The 25,070-nt window shown below is 42.5% G+C and overlaps 1 protein-coding gene across 1 annotated transcript in view; it reads left to right on the top strand.

Annotated features, from left to right (window-relative positions):
- The window catches only part of epha10 (EPH receptor A10), a 140,649-nt gene that overhangs the window by 85,656 nt on the left and 29,923 nt on the right, over positions 1 to 25,070 (top strand). The window contains exon 6 of the mRNA XM_066717577.1: positions 24,056 to 24,180. Coding sequence (XP_066573674.1) covers positions 24,056 to 24,180 — 125 coding nt within the window. The remainder of the gene's footprint in view (positions 1 to 24,055; positions 24,181 to 25,070) is intronic.

Below are 25,070 nucleotides of genomic sequence, written 5' to 3'. Positions count from 1 at the left end.
AGAGACAGAGACCGAGAGGGAGGGATAGAGAGAGAGACAGAGACCGAGAGGGATAGAGAGAGAGACAGAGGGACAGAAAGGGATAGAGAGAGAGACAGAGACCCTGAGGCGATGGAGAGAGAGACTGGGAGGGAGGGAGAGACCGAGAGAGGGAGAGAGACTGAGAGGGAGGGAGGGAGAGTGACCGACCAAAAGGGAGGGAGAGCGAGAGACTGACAGAGAGAGGGAGGGAGAGAGAGAGAGAGAGAGAGAGAGAATACAGAGTGGGAAAACGTGATTTCTGACGTAGGAGTGAAGTCACACGTAAACCAGGTGTAATGTTGCGTTGATTACGTATTTTAAGGATTCCCATAATTGTGATCCAATTCCTCCATCGCTTCCCTGCCTTTCTCCGGTACTGAAATACCCCTCAGGCTACGGGCTGGAGTCAGGCCAGGGAATCTGCATCCTACCTGTTCACTGAAGAGGAGGATGGCCTCAAATCAAGAGGCGGCGATGCGTTCTGCCGTACGGTTTCATTCCCACCCAGAGACGGGGTGGGCTGGCTGGCTTGCTTTGTTTGATACGCTGGAACATTAATAAACAGCCAGTGGTTTGACTGCGGTGTTTAAAAGCACAAGGAATGGTCTTTTTGCATGATGTGGAAGCTGCATAAGTGGCGTGCGTAGGATTTTTTTCTCTCCGTGCAGCAGAACCGGCCTACTCTCAGACAGAATAAATCAAGTGTCCCTCTGCAGGCTACACAAATTACAGGATGAGCCTAAATGTCATGGGTGTCTTGCTTTATTTATCTTGGACAAAACATCACATTAAATAACATGACTGCATGCTTTGTGATTACAGTCCTCTGATATGACTTAAGCAAACATATCGATTGTGTATGGAAAGACTTCACAGGTCACAGAATCGTGTGTTTTTAGCGTCCGGACATGTGAAGGAGCGCTGAATATTTGTTAATTTAAAGTGGCGTGGGCCTGTGCTCTTTTTTGGGACGAGAACAGGGTCTTTGAAGAAACAAACAAGACCCTGACTGTGACTCCTGCATATATAATGGACTCGGTTGTCGTTACTCATGTTTCAGACCTGGCAGCGGTCAACAACTATTGTTTGTTGTTTTTTTTCAGAGCATTTAAATTTACACTGCATACAGTGCCTGGCTACTCACTCCTTGTGTTGTAAATTGGACTAATTTAACTGCGAGGGGGAGCTACACATCTGTTCGCAGTGGAGAGCGCATCAGTGAGATATTCCCTTCTTTTTTTTCCTGTAACATAATTAGTCTTTCAATTTAGCACGCTCTCTGCATTTCTTTTGTTCATTTACCTGCCTTTTCTCAGATTTGGATCCAGTATGATTTCTTAATTAAAACATTTCAACTCTCAAACACAGTCCGTTTCGATGTTTTTTTCCCCATAGCTTCGATGGTCCGTTTTTAAAATGATTGCACACCAGGAAAAAAAAAAAAGCATCCGATTCAGGTGCTAACAAGATAATTGTGCCCGTTTAAAACAAAGCCAACTGTGCGCCTGCCAAACTCATACCAGACCCTTCATTTAAGGAAAAATAATTACACGATGGACTCGTTTTTACATTATTATCTACTGAAGCGTAGGCAATGAGTAACACAAACCCCCAAAATGTTCAGACAGCACTTGGAGGCTATTAATAGGCATTGCTGTGATCTGGATAATGCAGGTTTATTGACTTTTGATTTTAGCTCAAATACAATTCCTGTCAATAAAATAATACCCAAAGCCTTATCTATGAAATTGGAAAGTACGGGCGGTGAGAACAACGCCCACTGTCTTCCCCTCGCGTTTGACTCTGATCCTGAAAGCGCGTCACAGATGTCATGAGATCCACACGGCCTCCACCCTCACAGAACTCATCCCGACGTGAGAAGAACGGGCTCTCTGCCCTCAGCAGTGCCGCCCACCGGCTTTCTCCCCGTCACCTGCCCTACCGCGAGCTGATGCCTAAAGGGCTTTTGACTCAGGTCTCAGACACGACGGCTCCCTCGCAATTCACACTGAAGGCGAACCAGAGTCACAGCTCTTGAGTTGTCAAGAGCCGCGTGAAGCTCGATCGCTCACGACTGGGATGAGCAGGCGAGGAACGAACGCACGGACTTTCTCCCTCCTCGAAAGCAGTGGTTTGATGCTCTCGAACCTGGGGAAGCCACAGTCCTGCTCTTTATTGGGAACCTTCCTAATGGTCAATGAGCAGATGCCTGGAAGACAGTTTGGCTCGCTCTGACGTAGCAAACCATCAGTCCAGTCTCCCCATGGCTCTCAGATTCTACGATCTCCGCTCCATGTGCTAAACGTGTGACGTGGTCTAGTATTCCAGGTCGGTGTGATTGTGGAGCTGTGCACTGAATCTGGTAAGGGCAGGGTCTGAGACGTGAGAAAATAACCGTCATTGGCCGATTTGCTTTCGCACGCTTTATACTCTTGCTTAATGGCTTGAGGTCAACATTTGGAATTCAGAGGGTTTTAGTAGTGAGTGAAAAACGAGCCAAAACACGCGGTTGTCCGGGCCTGGGGGGTTCCCGGGAATGACATTTTGTTTCTCTGCCACTGGAGGGGAAACAACCGGCTTTTTGAAGTTCACCTTCTTCCCTTGCGTGGTTTCGTAATATCTCATCTGGGGCTGTGAGCCAGACATCCCCGAAGCCATGGACCCGATTCAGAGACGTCAAATTTGCTTGTATTGGAGATTCAGGGGCCAAAACCTTGTTCTCTTGTGCGTTATTATTGATTGGGATTTAAATTCTCATCTGATGAATGGAAATATTACAGGCTGACGTATTGTGTTAAATATTCAATATTGTATAGTGATATTTTATGTGAGGATTGGTTTATTATGGACAAAGCATGCAAGGTTATTGATTGCATCTATCTAGAGATTTATGAATTCATTAATTCATTCATTTTTTCTTCTAGATTTTCATTTTACTTATGTATTATTGTGTCCAGTTGCCCATATGTAAAATACACCATTGATCATGATGTCTCAATAATATATACATGTTGGCCTTGTTTCTGCTGACTGCTGATCTAATGAATACCACCTGATTTTAAAATCCATAGAGTTCCTGCAAAGAGCATTATAGTATTAATTAGGGCCGATAGAACAGCAAGTATTGGCAAATAATAATGACATTAAAGGATGGAACAGATTGAAGATGCTTCATGTTTTTAGAAAACCTGGGTGAGATCACTGTATCGTCTTGTGTTTATGGTAATTAAGCCACATTATGACTTTGGCAATTCATTGTGAGCAGTTGTCTTCGGTTAAACAAGGCTCCAATTGGCTTAAAGTGTGCGCGGTTCAGGCACAGTGACAATCAGTCGCTTTAACTCAACACTTGACTCACAGAGCCAGTCTCTACCTTGCTTTATGAATTACAGAAGAAAATAATGAAAACGTATGAAATAATGACTTGGGGAGTTAATTAATTAATAGCTTAATTGACACATGAATAGTTGAGAGCTTTTGGCACAATTTGCTCAATAGTTAACCACTAGTCTCTTCTTTTAAGCTTTTGTTTTTTAAATCTTCACAGAAACAAAGTCTGCTTCCACTTACAGACAATTGAAAAGGCTTCTAAACATTCTTCCCAGCATTTCTATTACCTTTACTTTTAACAAACAGGGAAATAAATCACCCACTTATCTGTTTCTGGGCACAATTATTCAAAGCCTTTTCCTCTTCTTTTTAAGATGATACATCATAATCACTCTCATCTGATATCCTTCCCAGCCTCCATTAGGCTAATGTTGCAGTGTACCAGTACAGCCTCGATAAACCACGAGGTTTCTTTGTGTATAGATCAAAACGCTGTCTTGTTGTTTTCAAATATACGTTTCACTAATTAGTTAATGACATTGTTTAAGTATAGCATCTGCATATAGTAAGAGTCAGACTGGGGGAAAGAACAACAGCAGGCTGATTTGTGTGTATATGTGTGCATGATAGCCTGAAGACATACTGGGAAAAATATATAAGTACATATTCATGCAGTGGCTTATTGTGTTTAATGAAATCAGACAAAGCATGGTTGTTCTAGCAGCATAATCAAGAGCTGTTATTGGATTAGTTGCAGTTAAATGTTACTAGATATGCGTTAGTAGTGTTTTCTTCTCCATAGTGGCAGCCTATAAATTGGTTCTACTTTCACAAATATCCCAAAAACATAATTACAGTAGTTTCTCAGGCAGTCCCTTAACTTCACATTGTTTAGACCGAAGAGGAACCCAGTGAGACGTTTATGGAATTGGGTTCACAAATGTCATAATTACTATAAAGAGAAAGTGTCTGAATGAGTTCTAATTTGAGTGATTTTGCCATGGTGAGCAGTATCTCAAAGTGCTTTACAACCTCGCTAAACAGCAGGCTGACAAACCATACAGGTTGCATTTCAAAGTACCTTAAATGTGTAGCACTATGTCAAAACCTTAGAAGAAGGCTGAAATCCTTCATGTAAGGTCGAATAAAGGCTAATGTTTAACAATGGTAGATTGTGCACATGGAAAAGGAGAAACCTATATTATATTGAGGAAACAAAATGGGGGTTAAAGGAATTTGAGATTTTTTGCCGGCCTGCATTATTCATTCACCAATCTAGCCGAGGAAGACAAGCGGCCGGGTGAGGATCTCTTTAGGAGAGTAATGGACCGGAAATAGCCCTGCTGAAATGGCAAAAGCACACCCTGCTGGAGGAAATGGATTTGATGTGACCTTTGTAATTTCTAGTACCTTGCTTTAAAAGACATCCAAATCAGTGCTTTAAATATACATGTTGTGACTCAGATGATAACATTAATGCAAAGCTATAGCACAGAGTAATGCGTCAACTACACAAGTGGCTGTGTGTGAGTGTGCAGATGCATGCGACAGTGCGCTGCAGTGGGAAGTGCCCTCGCCGTGGCGGGGGGGAGGCTGGCGCGGCCGCGTGTCAGATGGTGAGCGCTGCATGGGTGTTAAGCCAGCCATTTGTTCGAGCAAGTCATGCACAAGAAGTGAATCTGTAGTCGTACCGCTTGTGACTCAGACGAGGAACAGGACCAAGAAGCAAAAGAAAAGAACAAACGTGATTTAGTGTGTTGTGTTCCCAGGATAAACAATCATTCCAAGAGAAAGCGTGCGCTGCGAGGCCTGGTGCCTGCTGGGATACCGTCTCTAACGGTACCTTTGCCATGGCTGTGGAACCAGAGCCGACGCTGTGATCTGACACCGAAGGGCCACCGTCTGGATCAGCGGGGTTTGTAAGTCTTGAAATCGGCAACCCCTTTAGTAGAAGAAGGTCAGATCGGTTCGATGATGAAAACAATTAGTTAAATTATGTTATTTGGGGTTCAGGGGGAGCGAGAGGCAGGAGTCGGGCGTCTCTGGTCTTGGAGGCCGATACAGTTAAAGACTGGAGCCGCCCACTGCTGCTGTCTACAGTTCAATGTGTTTCGATTATACTTTTGATAAACATATACATTAAATTATAGGTCGCTGTAACTGCTCCCGTTAATGCAGTGTTTCAGCGTATGGTCAGCGGGTGAGTGGATCTCCCTCCCCACATGAGCAGAAGCGATACAACAGCAGCCCCGCTAATTTATAACAACCTGGAAACGTGTATGATTTAAGTGATGCGTTGATCGTGCTGAACTAGGACTGGGCGATAAATCGATAAAAATAATTATCGCGGTAACTATTTATCTCGATAATGATATAAAGACGTTTAGATACATTTTCGATAATGTCGATAATTCGGTACAGCAGTCCAGTTCACCTCTGTGACGCAGCAGCAACGTGCAGAGAAGTGACAGTAGCCTGCGGAGAGGAGCACCCACTGAAACACTGGCGCCTCGGACCCCTGGCTCAGCGCCGCGCCGCCCCAGAGCTGTCTGTAAAACCTGGCCGTGTCGGAAGTTCATTTGCTGTGGGAGGAGCAGAGCGACTGGGTTTAGTTAGTGTTTCGTTTTAAAAACAAAAACCGAAAACAACACTACAAGCGATACAGCCTGATGTGGAGAGGACTTGTGTGTCTATTTTATTTTTTATGCTTTACATGATTGTAAACAGCGTAATAAATACACTTTTCTGTTAAGAGATATTAAGAAGAGCTAAACGTGTATGGACAACATTATATTCAGACACGCATTACGTTACTGTAAGAAAACTTTTCCATGTGCAGCAATACAATATTCGCTATTGTTATTATGTGGTCATCAGCAAGATATGTGCTTGTAGATATATATTTTAAACGGCACAACTTGACTCCCTTAACGTATTACTCTTTTGACCGTATTATTTTTAATTTTCAGAGGAGACGCTCTTAACCAGCGCAAGTTACAGTTGAAACAAAATACACATTTCACGATTAATCATAAGTAACAGCAGATACAATATAGCAGGTTTAATTTAACTAAAGTGTGCACGTTTCAGCCATGGCGTTCATGGACGCATTTATATAATGTTTTAGAGGGAAACCCAGATCTGCTGTATTTATTTATTTATTCATTCATTAATTTAACTTGTAAATGGGCACGTTAACTAAATCGTGTTCACCTTCATGCTGATTGTCTCTGCGGGGCTGTTATACATCAGACTGCAGATATTTATGTTGTTGAGGAAAAAGGACTGAAAAGGGATTTTACTTAATTATACTCATGCATATTTTTATGTTGAAAAAAGTTTTCATTATAATTGTTTTGAATGTTCTACCTCAGATTTGTGAAATGATCCACTGTTTGGCAAGTGTTTGTCATGTTCTGACCATAAATAATAGTTTAAAACCACAATTAATCGTCTGGTTTCTTCAACTTTCACTCAGGAGCAAAAATCAGCCTTTAAACCTGAAAGAAATAATGATTTGACATAATTATTGTGATATTTATCGATATCGACCGATATTTTTTTTATCATGATAACATTTTTGGCCATATCGCCCAGCCCTATGCTGAACCCCTCTTACCCTGATGACACGATCCATGTGGTTAACCTACTACTACCTGCTGTGAGTTCAATGTTTAATTTCTCGTCTGGAATTTTGGCGGCAGTATGACAAGCGTGCGTCTTAATAAATGAGCTTCATTGAAGGATCTCCGGTATTATGCAATTCTGTTTTCATCCAGAGGTCCCAAGGGCTTGTATCATTTTAGGATTTGATTATATATAACATGCATTAATAGCCCCAAGGAAATAACTAATACTTCATTATGTAGTGGTTATGTAGTGGGACTAGTTGAGCTGCTTTTGGGATGAAACAGGAAGTGATTTATCTTCTAAATAAACATGTTAAGTCAGCTGACATCGAAGCCAGAATAACCTATGACAATATTAAAAGGTTTTCTTACCATAGATTGAATAGATGAGCCGGAAACACACGGACAGATGGATGTCATTTGAATCGAAGTTTGATAACATTAAGACTCCGGGACCTGTGTGGTTGTGGCGGTGAGGTTAGGAACTGAAGCTACGTATGATAAGACTCTTCCTGCTCTTAATTTGATTTACGGTGCTTTTAAGATATTACCTGAGCTGTAAAAAGACAGCGATCATGTTCTGAAAGGGACGTTTACGGGGAAAGTGAGAGACTTTTAAGATCATTTACCTGCCATTCAATAGTAATAAGCGGTGTTTACTGGAAATGATTCCGAGATTTTATATTTCCATTATGTTTTATATTGTTTGTAATGGAAATTGTAGCCGGGTGGGTGGTTGGCTGGTTGAATTACTATCACTTTTGAGCTCTTGTTCGTGTGTGTATATATATCATGTTCCCTCCTTGCCGTAATTAATTGCATAGCTTATCAATGCACCTTCAAGGTAAGCTTCAAAGATCATTAGGGTGTAATTCAATTACTTTCTGCCCTCGTAGATATTGTTCTCTCCATGCTTGATTACATTCATTTTTTGATTTGTTTTGAGCTGTAAATCGGCCTTTTAAGATCTGAGATATTTTACAAAGCGGTGTTTTGATCTCAGGCCATGGGAAAATGTGTACGGATCCAACAGCCTGCGGTAAAAGATGAATTTAATAAAAGCAAACTAAAAAAGGGGTTGAAGTGATTATATGAAGTTAAAATACTTTGTTTTAAATCATTCATAAGACATTGCAAGTTTACTAAGATGTGTATCTGCATTTGCAAGAAAACATGCAAATATTTGTATCCATATTCATCTTGCAAAAATGTAACATGTTATTCACTAATGCAAAACCTATACTCTTGTTAATTAATCACATATATATATTAAATGCAGCTTCCACATTGTATCATTCTCCTCTACATCAGAAACTGCTTCCTGACAGAAGGACTCCCATTTATTCCTGAAATGGCCAGACACTTAAAAGCCATAGCTTCAGAAGGTTTGACAACTTCCTCCTGCCAGCCGGCGAGGTGACATGTTTATCTGCGATACGAGATATGGAATCACTGTCGTCTCGCTCCATAATGCATGCAGGTTCACCCAGGTGGGGCGTGAACAGCGGTGCATGCGAGTGTGCAGGAACGCCGAGGGCTTTTCATGCTCGCCTGGATGTCGGGAGCCGGACTCTCATCGCGGTGGGGAAGAGCTGGGCTCCCGCTGTGCGAACGCCCCGCTGCGAGCGCCGGCCCCGAGGGGAGTGTGCAGCCGGCGCCGTGTAATCATGTACTTAAACACCAGTGGGGAAGGAATTGATGAATGACACAGAGTGGAGGTGACTCGGTGTCGGGAGCGGGAGCTGCGAGGGATCTGAGAGGCGCCGCCGTGTCCGGGTACACAACGCACTGCGGGGCGTCGCGGCCCTGGGGTTTGGCACGGAGATGATCTGCGCGATGGCGGCGGACTTGGGTTAGGCGTAGCGGCGGTGTCTGCTGGTCGGCTTCTGCTGCATAAGCCAGGCCTGGAGAAATATACCTGAGCCCACATTTAAAAAGAAATGTGTGTCACCATATACACTCACCTAAAGGATTATTAGGAACACCTGTTCAATTTCTCATTAATGCAATTATCTAACCAACCAATCACATGGCAGTTGCTTCAATGCATTTAGGGGTGTGGTCCTGGTCAAGACAATCTCCCGAACTCCAAACTGAATGTCTGAATGGGAAAGAAAGGTGATTTAAGCAATTTTGAGCGTGGCATGGTTGTTGGTGCCAGACGGGCCGGTCTGAGTATTTCACAATCTGCTCAGTTACTGGGATTTTCACGCACAACCATTTCTAGGGTTTACAAAGAATGGTGTGAAAAGGGAAAAACATCCAGTATGCGGCAGTCCTGTGGGCGAAAATGCCTTGTTGATGCTAGAGGTCAGAGGAGAATGGGCCGACTGATTCAAGCTGATAGAAGAGCAACTTTGACTGAAATAACCACTCGTTACAACCGAGGTATGCAGCAAAGCATTTGTGAAGCCACAACACGTACAACCTTGAGGCGGATGGGCTACAACAGCAGAAGACCCCACCGGGTACCACTCATCTCCACTACAAATAGGAGAAAGAGGCTACAATTTGCACAAGCTCACCAAAATTGGACAGTTGAAGACTGGAAAAATGTTGCCTGGTCTGATGAGTCTCGATTTCTGTTGAGACATTCAGATGGTAGAGTCAGAATTTGGCGTAAACAGAATGAGAACATGGATCCATCATGCCTTGTTACCACTGTGCAGGCTGGTGGTGGTGGTGTAATGGTGTGGGGGATGTTTTCTTGGCACACTTTAGGCCCCTTAGTGCCAATTGGGCATCGTTTAAATGCCACGGCCTACCTGAGCATTGTTTCTGACCATGTCCATCCCTTTATGACCACCATGTACCCATCCTCTGATGGCTACTTCCAGCAGGATAATGCACCATGTCACAGAGGTCGAATCATTTCAAATTGGTTTCTTGAACATGACAATGAGTTCACTGTACTAAACTGGCCCCCACAGTCACCAGATCTCAACCCAATAGAGCATCTTTGGGATGTGGTGGAACGGGAGCTTCGTGCCCTGGATGTGCATCCCACAAATCTCCATCAACTGCAAGATGCTATCCTATCAATATGGGCCAACATTTCTAAAGAATGCTTTCAGCACCTTGTTGAATCAATGCCACGTAGAATTAAGGCAGTTCTGAAGGCGAAAGGGGGTCAAACACAGTATTAGTATGGTGTTCCTAATAATCCTTTAGGTGAGTGTATATTCTGGCGTATTGCATCTTCTTTTTAGGAAGCTGTTACTGAGCTATTACCAAATTCATCATCCTCGCTAATAAAGGTAAATACAGATTTGAGAACTGAAGTCGCAGGAGTTTTTTGTTAATATACTCCAAATGTCAGCCAACAGCCCTGTGGAAGAAATCCTTTGGATTCGGAAACCCTCCATCAAACTTTTAAACAAGCCAGCTGTGCCAGAGCTACTCTAAACATGGGGCTTTTAAAATCCGTTTAGGCCGGGGCGGGAAATCCTTTTGCTGCGAGTAATGTGGTCATAATTACTGGATGGGCACCATTGTCTGAAGTGAATTAGAAATTGAGTGACAAGGACTGTTCTTTCTGATATCAGTAGAAATTATTTTAGAATATTTGTTTATTTAGAATCATCTTTCTGAGAGAGAGAGAGAGAGAGAGAGAAAGGGAGAGAGAGGGAGAGAGAGAGAGGGAGAGAGAGGGAGAGAGAGGGAGAGAGAGGGCCCTGTTTAATGAAACTCCCCTGGTAATAATCAGCCTGATGCGCAGACCTCGGATTCAAAACCCAGTCGTGAACTCGGATGACGAGTCAGCGAATTCTTCAGAACAGCACTTGTGCAGACTAATTCCACTCTGTTATTCTTCCTGAGATGCTTTTAAGTGTCTTTTCATTTCTCTGAATGTCTTTATTACTCAGTTGTCACTTTTCATTTTAGGCTATTTTCACGTTGTTGCCAGTACAAAGGAAGATGAAATCCACCTTGTTTTCTGGATTGCTCATTTATTTATCGTTTTATTTTGAGTAGCAAGAGACGCCTTCAGACTTTTTGTGCCACAGGTCACAGAACTCAAATCGTGTAGATGTTTTTAACAGGGAGAATATGATTACACTAAATACCCAGGAAAACTGTTCCTCTTGCGGTTTTATTTCATCCCCTTCTTTGTCGTTCTTTCTCACAAAGCCAGGCCTGGAGTATTTGGGCATCTCAAAGCCTCGCCTGATTCCTTAATGCAGAACAGCATTTGTGCCACAGAGAAGCCAAAACCCTGAGACTGATCTGGCACAAGTAATATATCTAACTAACAGAGCATAAACATACAAATGAAAGCAACTCCTTGGCTCACTATAGAGTAAAGATCAAAGATAGAAATCATTTCAACACAATGTACACAAAACAATAATAACAACCACAAAATAAGAATAATCATAATAATGAAACCCTATAAAGTACAATTCTACTTCTGCAATGCTGTCTGTTTTATGGACAGTTACAAGTTTTGCTTAACTAATAAGCTCAAGAGTCAGTCTTGCAGTTAAAGGAAGAAAAAAAGCAGCACCACTTTCGGCATCATGTTGTAATTTATTTTGATTGATTTGCCATCCAGACCTTTTTAATATATATTTTTCTCCCTGCGATGTGTGCGTAAAGCATTCTTCCATTGTAAGCATGTTTAGATTGCTTTGTGGCGTAGTTAATTCCCTGTTCTGTAATGACACATCTTTGCACCGGGAACGTGTTTCTTACCGAAGGGCCCACTTCACGGGCCATTAGAGGGAAACAATGCGAGAGCAATTTCAGAGATGAAACCCAAATTAAATATGTTTAATTTTTTGGGCGCTTTGTATGAGAGGCACTGAAAGACGTCGGTGCAACATTAGTTTCTCTCGCTTCGGCATGAAAGAGCATTCGTCTGGAAGTGGTTATTTCTTTCTTATCTCCTAATAGGGAGCTTCTTATTTGTGTTTTGTATTCACTTGCGTAGCAACCCGTTTCAGAGCCAAGGTTAATGGAGATGAATGGCAGCGCTGGTGTTGCTTAAGAAGAACAAGAGGCAGTGTTTAATTTAAAAGAAGATGCTCTTTGATTCTGCTGAAAATCACTTTATGGGAGTTTGATCATATTGTTACAGTTGCCTTCCTTTCCTTTCCTTTTCAAAGCTGGGGCTGGTTGCATACAACTTTATTAGACTAGTCTAAACTGTTAGACTGTGTTCTGTGTTATTTTATTCCATGCATTGTGTTTGAGTGTGTTCAAGAACATTTCAACCAAAATATACAGTGAGGGAAAAAAGTATTTGATCCCCTGCTGATTTTGTACATTTGCCCACTGACAAAGAAATGATCAGTCTATCATTTTAATGGTAGGTGTATTTTAACAGTGAGAGACAGAATAACAACCAAATAATCCAGAAAAACGCATTTCAAAAAAGTTATAAATTGATTTGCATGTTAATGAGGGAAATAAGTATTTGATCCCCTATCAATCAGCAAGATTTCTGGTTCCCAGGTGTCTTTTATACAGATAACGAGCTGAGATTAGGAGCACTCTCTTAAAGGGAGTGCTCCTAATCTCAGCTCGTTACCTGTATAAAAGACACCTGTTCACAGAAGCAATCAATCAATCAGATTCCAAACTCTCCACCATGGCCAAGACCAAAGAGCTGTCCAAGGATGTCAGGGACAAGATTGTAGACCTACACAAGGCTGGAATGGGCTACAAGACCATCGCCAAGCAGCTTGGTGAGAAGGTGACAACATTTGGTGCGATTATTAGCAAATGGAAGAAACACAAAATAACTGTCAGTCTCCCTCGGTCTGGGACTCCATGCAAGATCTCACCTCGTGGAGTTTCAATGATCATGAGAACGGTGAGGAATCAGCCCAGAACTACACGGGAGGATCTTGTTAATGATCTCAAGGCAGCTGGGACCATAGTCACCAAGAATTGGTAACACACTACGCCGTGAAGGACTGAAATCCTGCAGCGCCCGCAAGGTCCCCCTGCTCAAGAAAGCACATGTACAGGCCCATCTGAAGTTTGCCAACATCTGAATGATTCAGAGGAGAACTGGGTGAAAGAGTTGTGGTCAGATGAGACCAAAATCGAGCTCTTTGGCATCAACTCAACTCGTGTTTGGAGGAGGAGGAATGACCCCAAGAACACCATCCCCACCGTCAAACATGGAGGTGGAAACATTATGCTTTGGGGGTGTTTTTCTGCTAAGGGGACAGGACAACTGCACCGCATCAAAGGGACGATGGACGGGGCCATGTACCGTCAAATCTTGGGTGAGAACCTCCTTCCCTCAGCCAGGGCATTGAAAATGGGTTGTGGATGGGTATTCCAGCATGACAATGACCCAAAACACACAGCCAAGGCAACAAAGGAGTGGCTCAAGAAGAAGCACATTAAGGTCCTGGAGTGGCCTAGCCAGTCTCCAGACCTTAATCCCATAGAAAATCTGTGGAGGGAGCTGAAGGTTTGAGTTGCCAAATGTCAGCCTCAAAACCTTAATGACTTGGAGAGGATCTGCAAAGAGGAGTGGGACAAAATCCCTCCTGAGATGTGTGCAAACCTGGTGGCCAACTACACGAAACGTCTGACCTCTGTGATTGCCAACAAGGGTTTTGCCACCAAGTACTAAGTCGAAGGGGTCAAATACTTATTTCCCTCATTAACATGCAAATCAATTTATAACTTTTTTGAAATGCGTTTTTCTGGATTTTTTTGTTGTTATTCTGTCTCTCACTGTTAAAATACACCTACCATTAAAATTATAGACTGATCATTTCTTTGTCAGTGGGCAAATGTACAAAATCAGCAGGGGATCAAATACTTTTTTCCCTCACTGTATATTATTCTGCATTATATTTCAATAACTAATATAGATTTTCAGTAACTGTTAGCTGGGATCGTCGTTGTTACTGAGAAATGTTCAAGTGTTGCGCGATTTACTAAAACCAGTCGAAGGAAAGAGTTTCTCGTTAGTATGACTTAGTCTGTTTATTCCGGTCTATGATAGGGTATTAAAAATATCATTTTAAAGTTAATTGAATATATACATTATACCTATATCCATTCGTACATCCATATTCAATGACCGCTTCATTCAGTGCAGGGTTGTGGTGAATCTACCCCAGCAGACACAGGGTTAAGGGCAGGGCACATTATATGATAAGAAAAAGACCCCTGTACCTTCATTTTGGAATCTGCCCATCTTTAGCTTCCAGGCATGCTCTCTGACTCTTCTTCCTGAATCCTATAAAAATAAAAGATCGGCCCTCGCTCTGTTTATGACTTGGATGGCTATTATTTCCCTTAAGGGCATCATTGTTATGGCAGCAGCTTGTTCAGTTTCATTCCTCAATTACCGATTCAAATAAATCAATCTGAAGTGGCTCTGTTCTTGCATCCAGTGGAATGTGCAGCCCTGCCAAGCGAAAGTCTGTGTGGAAAAAGGGGAATACATTTCAGCATGTCGGTGCCTGACCCCTCCACATTGCACTCCTCTGAAAGGTTTATTACAAACAAAGACGTGCTATAATAATCTATTTTTTGGATTCAGATTGAGGACCAGAACTGAATAATATCAGTGAGGATTGTAAATCACGGGAGGTACGGCCAGCGTAGTGTTGACACTGCATCTGTCACATGCTAAGTGCTGCGGCAGAGGATTTGGGAAAGGAAAAACAATAAACAAGGTTTTTGGATGTGGCCATCGGGTACAGTGGACAAAAGTGGTCAGATGCACACAGAAAATGTCTGATTACCTTCACAGATTGAGTTTTAACTGAATGTGCTGCATGATACTCTAACAAAGAGAGAAGTGAACCATTTTTATTGCTTTTGTCTCGGCGTCATTCAGAAGATGCTTTTATCCACGGTGACGTCCAGGCTGCTCAGGCTGCGTGGCAAAGGGTTACAACATCACAACGAAAAATAGATCGAGCCTCACGTCCTGTTGAACAACATCGTCGTATCGAGTAGCTTTCAATCACAGGGGCCCAGTTAGCTCACAAATCAGGGAGCTGTAGCTTCGGAGAGTCAAGGCTAGTAATTTAAATCGAAAGAGGTGGAGCGGACGCACATATTGACAGTGTTGTGGGGATGGATTTTGGTTCAATCTCATTTATATAGTTGTTATACATACATCAATAAGACATCTCACCAGGTGTACACAATTCTGGTTTTGGAAAGCTTTGAGGTATTCATGTTTTCATTCAGAGTGTACATTATTTAACTGAACCACGGGGAAATGGCGTAGGGGTCCAAATGAAATAATTCTGTGTGACCTGTGAAATCTGATGTATCGTGGACCTCCTCGAACGCAGAACTGGTCACACCTGCTGCCGGTAATTTGTTTTAAATTTCATCACAGTGAGAATATTCCAGCACATGGCGAAGGCTGGCAGAACGCGTCTCCGCTTATTTAAGTATCAACAACCATTCAGATTTAGCTCAGCTGGTAATTAAAAATTTAATTGCGCTGAATTCTTGAAAGTTAAACACTCACCAGGAAGTGAAGCTGGATGCAAATTACTTTCAGGTCCCCCTCGTTTGCAACAGGTTTAAAATAAAGTAACGTGTTCGGCATAGCAGGACACAGCGAGGGCGTGCGGATTTAAAACACAGGAAGCAGAATCCAAATCTTAGTGTGCAAAATACTTTAAAAAAAAAAATGCGTCTTTATGAAGAGGGGCCACTTCTTTCTAAAATAAAACACACAAACACACACAGATGGGGAGCAGGCTGTCAGGCTGGTGCAGCTGCAAGCAACATAATTGTGTACTTTAGATGTAAATTTATTTGTTGCCGTTCTGTACTTTATTCGATCCACAATATGTCTTCCTAAGAAATGCAAACACCGACTCCGAGAAGACTTCGTCCTGGGGGACCTTTTATTTCCCAACACAAGGCACTTTTTCAATTTCAGCGATAATATAAATGATAATACCTGACTGGGTATCAAACGCCTCTAGCTGTGAAAATATCCAGTGCAATATTCATTTTGTATATTTGACCCACAATAATTTGCAGTATAATAGCAGGTAGAATTGCATTAATTTCCAAAGCCAGCGCAGATGTGTGTGAACCCTGTCCGACCAGCGGCATACTGATTGCCGAGATTAAATAGATGTTCTGAACCGGGGAAGGAAGTAGTTGATATTACATTATGCTAAGTATGACTTTGGTGGGTTGGGAACAAACTGTGGTACAATCTCAGCTGGTGCTCTGCTTCCCGTGTGGAGTTGTGTATCGGTCAACGTGCCGGACAAAATGTTTTTAAACGCCACGTCTTTCCGGCAACTCTCGATGGGCAGAGCACCCCTGGGGGACGAACGGACTAAGTTGCTTTTGCAGTGTGTGACCGATCAGTTGTTCATTTGTTGATTGCAGATTGGTGTTTAAAGGGGGAAGAAAATCATTCCAAATTGGTAATTGAAAAGGCACAAAGGTAACCTTGGTAAGTTATCATCTCCCCATCCTGTGTTTGTACTGCGATGACAAATGCCACCCGTCCCCTGGCAGCGGCGGTACTTAAAGAGCCATATTCTCAAAGGATATCTTTCACAGGAAATGGGAAATGCGTAAAATTTTATTGCACTCACCGCCGTTTTGATGCGTTATGGACCTAATTTTGTTTAATTGAGTTAAAACTAATCATGGGCTATTCACACCTATCTCAGTTGGGTCGTTTTGCTCTAATGACTCCAGTAAAACTGCCGACTTGCTTTTAAATATTCTATGGCTTTGTGACAAGTTTTTTTTTTTCTTTTTAAATGGCAGATTCTAAACCTTGGCAACTGTCCAGCAGAGGTCAATTAAACGTTGGTTATCTTTTCAATTTCCGTTGATTCGTTTTATAATGTCAGGCTGGGTTTCAGCTTGCAAATGTATTTCTGTGCGGACGGCCATTAGTGGGTCTGAGGAGACGACTCCCCAACGCTAAACCAATCAGATTCGTTTTTAAATCCGCGAATAAGGGAATGATCCGAGCGAACGATCTTCGGGAAGGACGAGAGACTTTTCCTCGGGAAGAGAAGTGCAAAGCGCTTAACTAATTTGTATACAACGAAGAATAGAGCTAATCTCCTCGTTGTAGAAATGTTATAATCATTTTTAAATGGATCTTAACACGTTACAGCACTTTATTTTAGCAGCCTATTTACACACCCTCTCTCCCTTGACATTTCGCGAGGACCACACCTTTTCCTTTCGCGAAGTTCAGTCGCGTCTAAGTAATGCTCAGACTTCACCTCGGTCTCTGTCTCGGGCGGTGCTAAGCTGTCCTGGGCAGCTGTGTCTACCGGGGGAGTCTGGGAGCGAATACCGGGGCAGATTGTGTGCGCTGAGATCCTGTCAGCTCGTGCCTGTGCGCCTACCGCTAGCACTTGGCTTAACAGTGTGGTTGCTGGCACTCGTACGCAGCATTTCCAGAAGGCGCCAACTAACCCCGTAAATGTAGAAATCAACCACACTGCCAGAAGGCATCAGGATCCAGGAGCTCATTTTTGGCTAAACACTGTCACGGGCCTCGGGGTCAGAGGGCTGTGGAGTTTGTGGTTTTGTGGGCACTTGATTATGTCATTGAGTTCCTGTGGCGGGAATGGGGCCGACCTCTTACACTGGAGATGTAGCGTGTCAGTAGGCTGGTGATCAGATCCTGCAAGTTTAATGGTAAACTTACAACAGGACTATCTACTCCTGGACCAGGGATAGAGACCAACCAGTTCAACCAATCAATACACGTGGTGCTAGCTGAAACACTAAATGTATCACAAATGAATGCTACAGTTTTTAAAGGAAAGCAACACAAACTGCAGCATCTACTCACAAGAACTGCAAAACTAATCCTCATAATTCTCTGAGCATTGCTGTGCTATTGAGCAATGCATTCGATCTGACACAAGGAAAGCAGTTCAGGATTAAAAATGACTTCGTTTTGAAGTTATTGGCCTCAAATGCACCGTTTCTTACCTGGAAAAATAAGTGCGGGACGTATTTCGAGTGTGCATTTATAGAACGAATCTCTGGAGACGCGACTCGCCTCTTTTCACTCGGAGAAAACACACATAGAAGTTTCATGGCTTTTATTTTTGTTATAAAGAAATGAAGACTGTCAGCAAGGGTCTCATAGATAATATTGAGAGAGCACAGCGACGTTTTATCAGCATTGTGCAGCAGACAACCCAGACAGCCTTTGGCAAGATGCCCAAACAGCTATCCTAAATGTAACCCGGGATGTCAATCAAAATTATTCCACTGCAGGGAAATACACCGGCGTCCCACTAACATTTTTATGTTTGTCTGTTGTCGGAAATGGCATTTTCTCTGTGGTTTACGGTCCGACAAATTAAGTCGCTTCAGATTGATAGTCTGCCAAGGAGACGTTACTCCACAGATCCAAACATGACTCTCACTGGTCTTATCATTCAGCGACTGATCGCAAGTTGGGAGGAGTCCATTTGATTGGATGGCGGGGGTTTTGGAATTCGTTTTTTTTCCTCTGGTTGAAAACTGTGCCGGCAGATCTTGGCTCTCAGCTGTTCCTCGAACTTCATTTCAATTCCAGTACCAAGTCCCGCAGGTGCACAAAACAACAAACAACATATTTATCTTGAGCAATTTGCGGCATCGTTAGTCGGGTGAAATAGGGCCGTTCTGGTTTGGCTCCAGTTTGTTTGTCAGAGCAAGGACTAGCTGATCATTTTTGCAGACTTCAAAGAAACAACAAATATGAATGAGTAAGCTGCCGAGCGTGCCCCCCAGAGATGCTTTCTGATTACATATTTTTTTCCTTTTGACCGAAAAAAAATGGCTTAAAGTTTATATTTCCAGCTTGATACACAATTCAGCTTTGAAAGTTTCTTACTTTTTTTTCCTTATTGAATTTTTTTTTAGGTTTTTAATATTGAGAGTTTAGGGAACAAATACACGGCACAAACCAGTTAAGCGGCATAACTTCATAAGTCTGTACCGTTGCCTGCAGATATTGCGTTTCTGTGAAAGAATCGCGTGCGCCCATTTCAGAACCGCTACCAATATATTTTAATAAGCTCTGAAAGCAGACAAAACCCTGGAAGCACAGTTTTCACCTTCTTATGTGCTTATGCTCTTCATCTTGTTTTGGTTTTATGTTCTGTTTTCATCCGGATGGATAAGATGTTCCAGATCACAGAATCCTCCTTCTGCTATTTTCTCCTCCTCCTTCTCTTCTGAGCCAAGGGAGGCTTCGTCAGAGACAAGAGTGACTGCCTTTTGCGTTTAATATTCGATAAGATGGTCTGATGAAGACAAATCGGCGTTCTGGTTCTTTGTAGCGTAATTACAGTGAATACGTTTGCCAAACAAAAGGACAGAGGGATCCTAAAATCTATGGGGGGCCTTATTTTTAAGTTAGGGAAGATCACATTGTTATGAAGGCACTGCACGTTATTTTTAATTATTCTTTGAATTTCCGTTGAGTATAAGTGATCAGTTCCAGCTGAGAAAATGTTATGTATTCGTGGTAATGGAAATGATAAGTAAAAATAAATTAGAAAATCCATAATTAACACGATCATAACAATGAGGATGTGGTAAAGTCATCTTTGCAATAATACATTTTAAACCACAATCCTTGTATAATTTCAGTGGGTGGGCTTGCACTCAGTTGAATAATTAAACACAATCTTTTTGAAGTATTCATTAAAAAATGACATTTGCAGAGTGAAAACAATGCTTCTGTTTGTTGAGTTGTTTGTTAGAATGAGACCAACGACAGCGGCACGTACGGCGGCTCTGAGGGCTTATTCCTCACACACCAGACCCCGTGGGCTTGAGAGCAGTGAACTAAAGGCTAAACTCTATGTGTAACCCTTAGGCTACAGTTTACTACAGAGATTTAACTGTACTGACAGTGTGTTATATATCCCAGCACACAGATAGATGGAGAGATGGATAGATACAGGTTTAGGTTTTGAAAAACTGCATCTCTGTCCCTGTGTGTCTGAACGCCGTCCCTGTCTTACTTGAAAGTTTACACCGATCATAGACCAAAGAGTAAAGATAGATCCTAAACTTAGGTGGATAGATTGATTGATTGACAGAAGTAGATGTATATTGTGTAAAGCAGGAATTGTCTTGTATTTGTAATTATTTTCAATGCACACTGGTATCCAAAGATGGAGGGTCACCAATACGCTTCCTCTTCTTGGTTGTTCTCGGTTGTTATTTGCGATTAGTGTTGTCGCCTTAATTCCTCTGACTGAAAAGCAGTCAGCCGCCTCTCGATTTCAACACAGGCCAGGTGTGATGAGGCTCGGCCCGAAGGGATGTTGGGAAAGTGTCCACTGATTAAACTAATGACGTAGAGGCAAACGGTCAAAGGATGAGTGCTGTGTTCCCAGTGAAGGACTGCTCCTGAGAACCTGGGGGAAAGAAAAAGGAAATGGCTTGTGTTCAGAGTTGACAAACAATAGGCGATTCCAAAATAAGTTATTGAAAGACAAAAAAAAAAATGCATTTTTTTCTGCTATGAAATGAAGGGCGTTACATTCACATAGCGCTATGGAAGTGTCCCACAGCTCCTAAAGATCAAGCCCCTCACACAGGTATCGGCGTCTGACATTGTATTTGCGCAACGGTCACGAGTGCAATCAAGAGCCAGCTGTACACAGATGTGCATTTTTAATTGGGTGCTAATTGCAATCACGGGTCATGGGGGTTGGTTACTGTTCCTTCATTATCCCAGCATGTACCTCCCGGTATTAAAACCGCGTCAACATGTAAAGCTTGGCTCTGCACGATCCCTGGAGCACACGTCTCCGAAGGAAAGCAGTTTATGTTTGGAATGTGTCGATAAACAACACAGCGTTTGTTTATAATCACTGCAAACTGCCACAAGAAAATGCTGAGGGCCCTGTTTGAATGATACTTCTCTGTGCCATGTGTTAGGCGCTCTTTAACAATAATCATTACGTGTATTTAATCATAAAGACCTGTGCGGTCGATTAGTGATGGGGTTTCCAAAGCCGGCATCAGAAAAGGAAGGTAACCTCGAATTCCTCCATCTTGCAGATTCTCAATAAGCTGTTTTGCCATTAATATTCCTTGACAAAAAAACACTGAGGCAAACCAGAGCCCCCCTTTGGTTTAAAATTTGTCAGATTTGCATTATATTCGGTCTCACCTTCTTACACTTCCATAAAAAAGAGGGAAGAATCATTTGCATTCAAGTCGAATCCTCATCCAGATAATTATCAGCATCATTAATCCCAGATCTTGTTTTAGTTTTACAAGCAGACACTGCATCTTAATTTACAATCACGGCCGTGGAAATGTAAGTGTCTCTTCCAGGGCCTTGTCTGCACTCGACGAATTTGTGTTCAAGTCAACCGGTTATACCTGCGAGGTAAACGGTTTCACTCTTCGTAAGGGGCCAGTGATGATGCATAAAAATCAGATACGTCTCCTTCGCAATGCAGGAGATAGTTATGGTTTTCCAGAGTCCAGTGATGTTTTTGTGACTGTAATTTCACTCTTTAAATTGATGCAATTGCAGGTTCTTCCACTCACAATACATTCATGTAAGTGAAATCAATTAATGCAAGTCTATTTGTATATAAATTTAAAGATAGTACTTCATTATGAATTAATTAAATTGGTCAGTTTTACAGAAGGCCTCACAATAACTTCTCCACAATTATTTGGAATTAAGTTTCTTTTTCCACTTTAATTGCCAATTTAGTGTTTTGTTCAGGCCTAATCAACATCAGCACAAAGACAGGAAACAAACCGCAAATTGACGTTCACTGTCCTTCCCCCTTTACAAAGAGGAAAAAAAAGGGCTTTCTTTTCTGTCCAGCAGAAAAAAGTAATTACCTTGCAGTGGTATCAATCTGCACATTTTCATCCGGCTACCACTTCATTTTTAGTGCTGCATAAATATGGTTTCAATTAGCTGCAGTATTTTAACGGTATCGATAAGAGCCGGGGAACATTCCCAGAGCACTAAGTCACTCTGTCGCCGTTAGACACGCGCCGCCGCGCGCCGCAGAGGACAATAGGTGCGGCATCAATTCTGTGCACTTAGGATTTCAGTCTCTCACTGCTGCGGACCCTCGTTCTCATTTTGAGACACGCAGCACATACTTGACTCAGGAAATAATCAACGCTGAGCAGAATCGCTGGTCAAGCTGGTCAAGCTGATCCCTTCATCATCAATACCTGCCTTATCCAGTAACAGGACGCGGTGAGCCGGAGACACGGGGAGAACAGGCAAACCGCACACAGACACCTGAGGAGAAGCGAACCCGCGTGCCGGGAGCCCTGAGGCACCAACCACTGTGCCACCCCCGTGATGATAAAGATGTTCAGTCCAATTTGAAAAGGAGATGAATGTCAGTTAGACGAGCTGAACTTGTGGGCCCCGTAGTGTCACCCGATTTTCATTCCAGCCGAGCTCTCAATTACTTAAGTGAAACATTCATTAATTATAATTTACATAAGAAGACCTTTTTAATCACTCTCTCCACCGCTGAGAAGTTTGCAGGTTTTACAGTTGACTCAGAGTCTACAGCTGATCAAGACTTCAGCGCGATCTGAAACCTAATTAAGCAGATTCTTGGAACAGTTCAGGGTTCGGGTGACAGCGAATACACCAGCGTGTCTCACGGTGTTTCTAAAATCTGTTGATAAGATAAAGCTCTCATTCAGGACACGGGTTTATCTGTTGAATTATACAGCTGAACGAAAACTAACTTCGTGGTCAGACAGTTATTAAAATAGATCGGCTTAAGCCAAGAGAGACGGGTGAAGAAAAAAAAATCAAGACTTCCCCTGGAAAACGTTGTAACAGATTGGCAATTGGAGAAGGTTTCGTTAGTCTGTGACCACAGATCACGACATGCCTTTGAGTCAACCACAGCCCCCGAGTGTGATGTTCTCATACGTGTTCAGCTCTGGGATACTGACACAAGTGCCCAGGTGCCCAGGAGATGTCGGCTGTGGTTTTGCAGGTACAGACTGAACTGAGCGGGTGTGTCTTGAGCCGACGCTGGAAAGAGAGAAACTCCTCAACCTACGGAGCACACGAGAAAGAAATTCAGGCAGTTGGCAGTTGGCCATCATCAGGTTTCTGTTTGTGTTGTCTTGACTCAGACATCTTCCTCGAGCCAGACAGACAATCACCGTGATTGACAGGCAAATTAGGAGGAAATGTGTGGACTTCATATATAAATTAGCCCTGCACAGGCCCAAGGACAAATCCCTGTGCAGTTGTGACAGAAAACCCCCCGAAAGTGTCATTTTCCTGCTCGGCACACGAGAGTCTCTTCAAGAAATCTACGGCAGTCCGCTGGATTCAAGCCTGACTGAGAGAAATGTCTTCACGAGTTATATGACGTGTCTCCTGCCACCTTTGGCTGTAATGCTATTGCAGGAAATTATGTTCAGTAATGTTTCAGTTATTTTATGTCAGGAAATTCTCATCACTAACGCTGAAATCCTCACCCTGTTAGGGATCAAGTCTAGCTTTCAGCCACACAGCCAAACCCAAAGCTGTCGGGATTGAAAACAGTGATGTTGTGACTTTGCTGTGTGAGACGAAATGTCTTCTTTATAGCTTTTGTATGGAAATAGACATCCTACTACTGCTTCCAGACTGTCACTGTGAGTTTTTTGGGTGAAAACAACATGTTTTAAAGTGCCATACACAAAAAGTTTCTCTACTTAGTGTTAATAGCTCCAGTATAGTAAAAGCATTTTTAAAACATAGAAAAGGGCTGCGATCTTATTTAATTAATTATTTATTTATTAGCTGGCTGAATTGAGAGCAATTTAACAAAACTGTTAGTGTGAAAAAGTTACTCCCAGGGACCGAAAGTGTTGGTGGGTTCGAGTCGCACTGCATTTGTATGGGGTAACTCATTTGCACCGTGAAGAATGCGTTAATTATTCATAACTGTATTCTTCTGGTAATGATAAAACGGATTAAAATAGCCCGTGGTGAAAGTGCAGGTATGTTTACCACAGAAGAAGCTCATGCCAGGTCTTGGCTGTTTTCGACGCGAACACTGAGAATATTCTGCGGTTCAGTGGGCTCGGCTCCGGGGTCTTATCTCTTCTCTTTCTTTCTCTTCCAGCCCCTTCCCTTATCAGTGACATCCACGCAGACCGGATCGAACAAAAGGCTGTCACCCTCACATGGCGAGAACCCACCTACTCCGTCAACAATAAGACCGAATACGAAATTAAATATTTCGAAAAGGTATTTCCAGCTCTGTCTCTCTGGAATCAGTAATCGCTCAATCTCCCTGCCAAATATTTCTCCCATTCTAGGGTTTTATGGGTTTTATCTGCCAAGAAATGAATATTATTGATCTGAAAGTGGAGGAGAACTATATACAAATAAAATATATCATCCCCTATAACACATACAGCAGGATTTATTTTGTGGCGCTACAAGAAAGAAAGCAAAGTTGTCGTGTGTCAGATTCCAACGATCAGATTAAATCAAATAAGTACATGAAACTGCTTTTAATCACATGATGATTGGAGTCGAAGCAAATTTATCTTCAGCACTGGATACGATTACCTGAAATAAAAACCTGCACATGTACAGCTAATCCTGTGCATTTATTGAATTAAGCTGCCTGCTCATTTGGTATTCCAGAAATATCCATTCTGACTTAAAACAGATGAAATTACATTTGGTTCGAGGCAAGTAGAGTATAAATGCCATTACATTTTTAATTGCACTTGCTAATGAACATAGTTTTATAGTCTGTTTTTGAATATTTGCTCAGAAAGTTTGTGTCTTACATAGAGCTCACCTCAGTACAGTACAGTTCTGGGCTCCACACTTCAAGAAAGATATCGCTGCTCTAGAGGCAGTTCAGAGGAGAGCAACCAGACGTATTCCAGGTCTGAAGGGAATGTCCTGCTGAGAGACTGAGGACCTGAACCTTTTCACCCTGGAACAGAGGAGACTATGTGGGGACTTGATCCAAGTCTTCAAGATCATGAAAGACATCGACCACATCAAACCAGAGGAGCTTTTCCAGATCAGCAGGGACACACGCACCCGGGGACACAAATGGAAATTGGGCCTCAAGGCATTCAAGACAGAAAACAGGAGACACTTCTTCACACAGAGAG

Source organism: Amia ocellicauda, chromosome 11 (assembly GCF_036373705.1).
Source record: "Amia ocellicauda isolate fAmiCal2 chromosome 11, fAmiCal2.hap1, whole genome shotgun sequence".
In the NCBI taxonomy this organism is placed as follows: Eukaryota; Metazoa; Chordata; class Actinopteri; order Amiiformes; family Amiidae; genus Amia; species Amia ocellicauda.
Note: the sequence above shows the minus strand (reverse complement) of the source record. Positions and strands in the feature narration are given on the sequence as shown.